Consider the following 6550-nt stretch of genomic DNA (forward strand, 5'->3'; position numbering starts at 1 on the left):
AGATGAGGTGCTTAGGGACATGGTTTAGTGGTGGGATGGCAGGGTTAGGCTAAAGGTTGGACTCGATGATCTCAAAGGTCTTTTCCAACCAAAGCGATTCTATGATTCTATTCTATGATTCTATGAACGCCAGCGCTGCTTGGCATCAGCCTTGGGCTGAGCTGGGGCTGGTGGCCAGGACATGCCCAGTTGAGCTTGGTGGTCCTCCAGCTTCCTCCAGCGTGCAGATCTTCCCCCTGCTCATCCATTAACGTCTCATTAAGGAGCCTCTCACCAGGTCTTGATTCATAATCCAGACTTCGCTTCCCACGTTCCACCGGTTTTAAGCACTGTAACGATGCACCCGATGAAACCGGGAGCACTTTGTGGTCCTGGGAGGGCTCTGCACTTGTCACCGGCATCATGAAATGCGACATAAAAATGGGTTTTCTTCATTGAAAATCCCCACAAAGCCCCAAAAAAAAATATTCTGAGCTGCTTTCTCATAGAATTCGGCTGGAAACACGTTTAGATTTGCCCATGGCAGTGTGAAGGATGGGTCTTGGGTTCCCCCAAGGAACAAGGATCCGCCCTGCAACTCCCCAGTAACCCGTTAGGTCCTTCGCTTTTGGGTTCCAAAGCAAATTAAATCTACATATTTAATTAAAAGTGGGGGGGGAGAGGGCAGAGGAAATTGCCTCTGTAATTTGCCTGGAACTTGTGCGGTTCTACGGGTGGGATGGCACGGGCTCACTGTGCTGATGGTAACGACATTGTGCGGGGAAAGATCTTTTACTGCCACCCGAGTATTTCACGGCGCCAACTCTTGCGACTCCAATTTCCCCCCTCTTGGAAGAGCTTCTGCCCATCAACCAGAGCCGTTCTGAACCCGCATTTATTCCGTTGCAGTTCAGGAGGCAGACGAAATGCTGATCAAATGCGAAGGTGGCATTGACGCGGCCCTCGAATATGCCAAGGCGTGGTGTAAATACGTCAAGGAGCTGCTCAGCTGGATTGAGAAACGCCTGAGCTACGGTGAGTCCGTGCACAGACCCAGCCGGGAGCCCCAGCACCTCCCGATATTTGGGGGTTTTATATAAATCGTAGGCGGGAACGCAGAGCGGCAAGGCGTTGTGCCAGCGAGAAGCCGGCCAACCACCACCCCTTGTGGTTGCTCTTGCCAGAAGATGAAGACACAGAATTTCTTCGTCCCTTAACGATCCTAACGGGGCGGAACGACCTCTGGCTTTGACAAAGCCACCCCTGCGGCTGACAAATCCGGTGTCTAATCTACTCTTTATACAGAGACGGAGTTCGCCAAAGGGATGGTGAAGATAGCAGAATCGGGACGGAACGCCATCTTCCAACAGGTACGGGGGTCCTTGCAAGGTTCCTGCTTCACTGCAAGGGGTTCCCTCCAGAACAGAGCAAGCACGAGGCTGTCGGCACACGTGAACTGCTCGTAGAGCCCAGCTTAAGCAAATGTCCCTCCAAAACCCTTCCTAAGACCCTCGGTATTGGAACGGTTCCTTTTTTTCCTTCTGTTGGCTTATAGCACAGAGTTTGGAAAATTAGGCAGGAGGATAAACTGGGAAGGGGTCGGTACCGCCCAGCATAAAAGCTCTTCTGCTCCCAGCATCCTCCTGCAGTGTCTGAGATACCCCTCCTCATTTGGGTTGGGGCAGCCCCCGGGATCCATACAGGCTGGGGGATGAGGGGATGGAGAGCAGCCCTGCCCAGAGGGACCTGGGAGTGCTGGGGGACGAAAAGCTGGCCATGAGCTGGCCATGGGCGCTGGCAGCCCTGAAGGCCCAACCTTACCCAGTGGGAATCACCGGGAGGGGTTTCCCAGGGCGGTGGTGGAGGCCCCATCCCTGGGAACATCCAAGGCCAGGTTGGCCGGGGCTGTGGGCAACCTGCTCTGGTTCAAGGTGGCCCTGCTGCTGCAGGGGGGTGGGGCTGGGTGACCTCTGGGGGTCCCTTCCACCCCAAAACATTCCAGGATTCTACAATTTAACCAGCATAGAGGCTCTCCCCTTTCTGTAATCGATCTCGGTCGTAGCTGCCCCAAGCCCTGAGGTTTAGGAGAGCTGCCGTGACTGTTTCTTGCTTTACACTCGCTTGGTTGGGTTCTGCAGTACAACATGCCCCTTCGGGCGCTCTACACAATGGTCCTGGAACATGACATAAAAGTTGGAAATTCAGCCAGCGAGACCGCGGGGTTGCTCCAACAGAAGGAATTCTACCAGGTACCATATCCCCACATGGACTCGACAACTCTGCCGAAGGATTGTTGGGGGGAGTAGAGACTTAATGAGGTGATTTATCCTGGTCCAGGGGGGCGGAGGGGGCGGAAGAGGGAAATCCACATCAATTTTAAGGAGAACAAAAGAGGCATCATGCAAGACGAAAGGGTTGTCAGGCTCTGGAATGGGCTGCCCAGGGAGGTGGTAGAGTCCTCATCCCTGGAGGGATTTAAAAGAAGGACAGATGAGGTGCTTAGGGACATGGTTTAGTGGTGGGATGGCAGGGTTAGGTTAAAGGTTGGACTCGATGATCTTAAAGGTCTTTTCCAACCAAAGTGATTCTAAGACTTGCTCTCCAATGTCACGCCCTCATCTGTCGGGGACTTTTCCCTGCCCGATGCAGGACTGTTGCCATCCTAACTGTTATTGCTCTGCAGCCTCTGTCAGCCAAGAAGAACGAAATTGAGAAATGGAGGAAAGAATTCAAAGATCAGTGGACGAAGGAGCAGAAGAGAATGGTAAGAGGCCGATGGATGGGCCTGACCTTTACGCCCGCCAGACGCAGCTCGAAACCCTGAAAGCGAATATTTACGAAGACGCAATAACTAAATAACGTAATACACATCCGGCTACCAAATAAAAGTGCTTTTTTGAAAGAATACAAGGCCAGGGGGAGGGCTGGCGGCGTTCCCCTGCTGGATCCCATCATCTCCTGCCGGCGGCAGAGCCTTGGCAGGGCGAGGATGCAGTTTGGGTTTGCACGCAGGACGTCTTCGGCGGTTCAGGGGACCTTCGGCACTTTGGGGGGGGTTCCCTGCGAAGGCAGGCCCCATCCCTGCACCCCCCCACCAAAACGCGGCTGCACGCCCCCCTGTGAGCGCTTCGCCCTTGGCCCTTTTCGCCAGGGTTCCCTGCTGGGGAGGAGGATGCTCCTGGGCACCTTGCAGCTCGTGATCCAGGACAGCCACGTCTCTGCTGGGCTGCAGAGCAAACCCTGGGGGTCCCTCGGAGCTCTCGAACTTCGGGAGGAGAGGGAGGGAGAACACCGATATCCATTTAAATGGAAATGTCCACTTGAACCAAGAGACTGGCACTTGCCTCATGAGCAGTCGCTGCTGTGATTTGTCCCTCCCGCTGCCTCGCCGAGCTTCCTAAACCCGTTCCTTTTCCTCTCCAAGAACGAATCCTTGTCGTCCCTGCGCAAGTCCCGCCTGCAATACATACAGCGCTGCGAGGAGCTGGAGAAAGCAAAGCAGCTGAGTGCCAAGGCGGAGGATGAATACCAGAGCACGGCCGTCACCAACCCCGGCAGCGCCAACAAGCAGCTGGAGAAGCGACGCCGCTCTTGCGAGGAGGCGCAAGCCAAGGTGATGAGTTCCAACCAGGCCGCCGGCATTCCCAGCCGCCCCCCCACCCACCGTGGTACGGCACCGCCCGCCCCATCCCGGTGACTTTCTCCTTTTTGCCTCCGTTTCTGATGGCGCACAGGTTCAGGAAACGGAAGCTTTGTACAAGACGTGCATCAACGACGCCAACTTCCAGCGCCAAGAACTGGAGAAAGTACGAGCGCGGATCGTCTCCCATATTCGGAAGCTCATTTACCAAGGGGACGAGGTGCTGACGTGGGTATGTGTGGTCTTAGGACTCCCCCTCTGAGCCTCGTGTCAGGGAAAGCGCTGTTTGGGATAGGACCTCTCAACCATTTCACTCTTGGACCACCCTACAACTGCCCGCTCTCAAGATTAGGGGAGCGCTCTGGCCATCGCTTTGCTTCCCAAACAGCTCACCTATACAAAAAATCACCGCTCTGAGGACACCGATAGAAAAAGTCTGGGGGGGTGGGGGGAAAGGATCCTAGAATGGGGAAAAGGGTCCTAGAACAAGAAACGGGGACAAAAAATTCTTATCCTGCCTGTTCAGTAGAGCTATCGATGAGCAGAAGGGCGGGTAGCTGGGTTTGGTGAATGACGGAGAGATCCAAGGGAGGAAAAAGCTCTGGGGCTTTGGCCAGCAATGGTGGTGGGGGTTTTTTTGGTTTATTTGTTTTTTCTTTCTCTTTTAAGGTCACCTTAAGGATGTTCAAGCAGCGGCAGGCTCAGTCAGAACAGATTCCGGTGGGATACCAGTACCTGTCCGAGGTCTGCAAGCCATACAAAGCGGGCGAGAAATACCTGGAATTCATTCAGGCTCTGCAGAAGAAGGACATCCACATGGAAGTGTTCGAATTCGAGCCGCTCGCTTCCGGAGGGCAGAGGTAAAAAAAAAATTCCCAAACATGAGGGTTAATGGAGATGAATAGTTGCTTCTGGAAGCAAGTCATCCAATACCAACATCATCACCTGAGGCAGCTGGAGTAAAGTGATGTGAACACGTGGAGGTGGTGTCTTCTCTTCACTGACTATAAAATCCACTCAGGCACGTGAGAGTTAGCTGCTCAAGGATGAGCTAGGTATCGAAAACCAGCTGAGATTTGCTTCCCACAAGCGGTCTATATACCCTCCCGATGTTTTGGTCGGCGTCCCTTAATGAGCAGAATCTGTCCTGAGACAATTTCAGCAAGAACGGTTGTCTCTGAACCCGTCTGTAGATAAACCGAATGTCAAATTACAACTAAAGCAATCGCATAGTAATCCTTATCCTGACGACATTCCTGGCTTGTCTCAGGAGTGGTGTGGCCAGCAGGAGCAGGGCAGGGAGCGTGCCCCTGTGCTGGGCACTGGGGGGGCCGCCCCTCGAGTGCTGGGGTCAGGGTTGGGCCCCTCCCTGCGCGAAGGAGCTGGGGGGGCTGGAGCATGTCCAGAGAAGGGCAGCGGAGCTGGGGAGGGGTCTGGAGCCCCAGGCTGCTGGGGAGCGGCTGGGGGAGCTGGGGGGGTTCAGCCTGGAGCAGAGGGGGCTGAGGGGAGCCCTTCTGGCTGCCTCCAAGTGCCTGAGAGGAGGGGGGAGCCGGGGGGGTCGGGAGGGCCGGGGTTTGGGGGTGGGATGGCAGGGGTAGGGGGGCGGTTGGGCTGGGGGAGCTGAAAGGGCTTTTCCCACCCAAACCATTCCCTGATTCCATGATTCCATGCTTCGTCTCGGGTCCCCGTAAGGCACCACAGTGATGCAATATTGTCCGTTATCCTTCACCGCTGGAAAATCATTTGCAACCCCTTCCCAGGTCCCCTCCCAGCGTCAAAAAGAAGATGGGATTGCAGTACACCGGGCCCTCTCCTGCAGCCAGGGACGCGAGCGCTCCAGAAGACGCATCCAGAAAGCCATTCCCCGCAAATGGCGAACAGAGTAGGTTGAGTTCAAGAAAGACGACGCAATTCTCCCTTGAGTCGCTGCGGTTTAATCCAGATTTAGCAGCTAAAGAGGTGGGAGAGGGTCTTAAATTCTTAGGGTAGCACTTAAGGCTTCGCTCCGACTGGGAGAAAGTACCACCGAGTATTGATGGATGTTCTTGGGAGCTTGGTCTGGACTTCAGCCCCGTGCTGAGGTATCCCAGGAGGGCTCGGGATGGTCTGTCACCGTAGCCGCCTTCCGCAGGTGTGAACAAATCCCTCTGCAGCGACACAGAAAGCCTCGGTGGGAGCTGCGAATCCCGATCCCTGGATTCTCCCACTTCTAGCCCAGGTGAGAACTGCAGAAATTCTTGCCTAATGTTGCCCCAAAAGCTTGAAATCGGCACGAAGTCTCCACGGGCCCACTTTGTGGGTCATGAAGGTGACAGCAGCAGCTTCTGTTTTTCTCTCTTCCCAAGGAAACTCCGATAGGAAATTGCTGAAAGCTCCATCCACCGGCACCATGTCCTCCTCAGATGATTTTGAAGAGCGAGATTCCTTGCAAACTTTGGAAAATGGTGAGCCCACGCACAGATGGGGCTGGGGGGGTGGAAACCATGCTTACGCATGGGTTCCGTTTCACGTGTTAACGCTGTTTCCGCAGAAAACGGGACATTCCAGCAGCAGTTTAAGAACATCCTCCTCTCCAGCGCAGCACAGACCCACCGGCTCCGGAAGCTGCGGGGGGCATCCAAGTGCAGGGAGTGCGACACCTTCATGGTCAGCGGCTTCGAGTGTGAGGAGGTGAGGGCTGGGAGATGTCATTGAGGATGCCTCAAGTTGTGCCAGGGCAGGGTGAGGTTGGGCATGGGGAACAATTCCTTCCCCTTGGGGCTGTCAGGGGCTGGAAGGGGCTGCCCAGGGAAGGGGTCGAGTCCCCAGCCCGGGGGGGATTTAACAGCCGGGCAGAGGCGGTGCTGAGGGCTGGGGTTTGGGGGTGGGATGGCAGGGGTAGGGGGGCGGTTGGGCTGGGGGAGCTGAAAGGGCTTTGCCAACCCAAACCAT

At 55.3% G+C, this 6550-nt stretch overlaps 1 protein-coding gene across 2 annotated transcripts in view; it reads left to right on the forward strand.

Moving 5' to 3' along the window:
• LOC104135292 (GEM interacting protein) overlaps window positions 1–6550 on the forward strand; it is a 27894-nt gene that overhangs the window by 14654 nt on the left and 6690 nt on the right. For both annotated transcript variants that reach the window (XM_035888672.1, XM_035888673.1), the window contains exons 5-15: window positions 889–1014; window positions 1285–1349; window positions 2118–2228; window positions 2663–2743; window positions 3404–3592; window positions 3714–3851; window positions 4289–4479; window positions 5380–5501; window positions 5751–5837; window positions 5965–6063; window positions 6150–6289. In XM_035888672.1, coding sequence (XP_035744565.1) covers window positions 889–1014; window positions 1285–1349; window positions 2118–2228; window positions 2663–2743; window positions 3404–3592; window positions 3714–3851; window positions 4289–4479; window positions 5380–5501; window positions 5751–5837; window positions 5965–6063; window positions 6150–6289 — 1349 coding nt within the window. The remainder of the gene's footprint in view (window positions 1–888; window positions 1015–1284; window positions 1350–2117; window positions 2229–2662; window positions 2744–3403; window positions 3593–3713; window positions 3852–4288; window positions 4480–5379; window positions 5502–5750; window positions 5838–5964; window positions 6064–6149; window positions 6290–6550) is intronic.

This window comes from Egretta garzetta, unplaced genomic scaffold (assembly GCF_000687185.1).
Source record: "Egretta garzetta isolate BGI_Z169 unplaced genomic scaffold, ASM68718v1 scaffold421, whole genome shotgun sequence".
In the NCBI taxonomy this organism is placed as follows: Eukaryota; Metazoa; Chordata; class Aves; order Pelecaniformes; family Ardeidae; genus Egretta; species Egretta garzetta.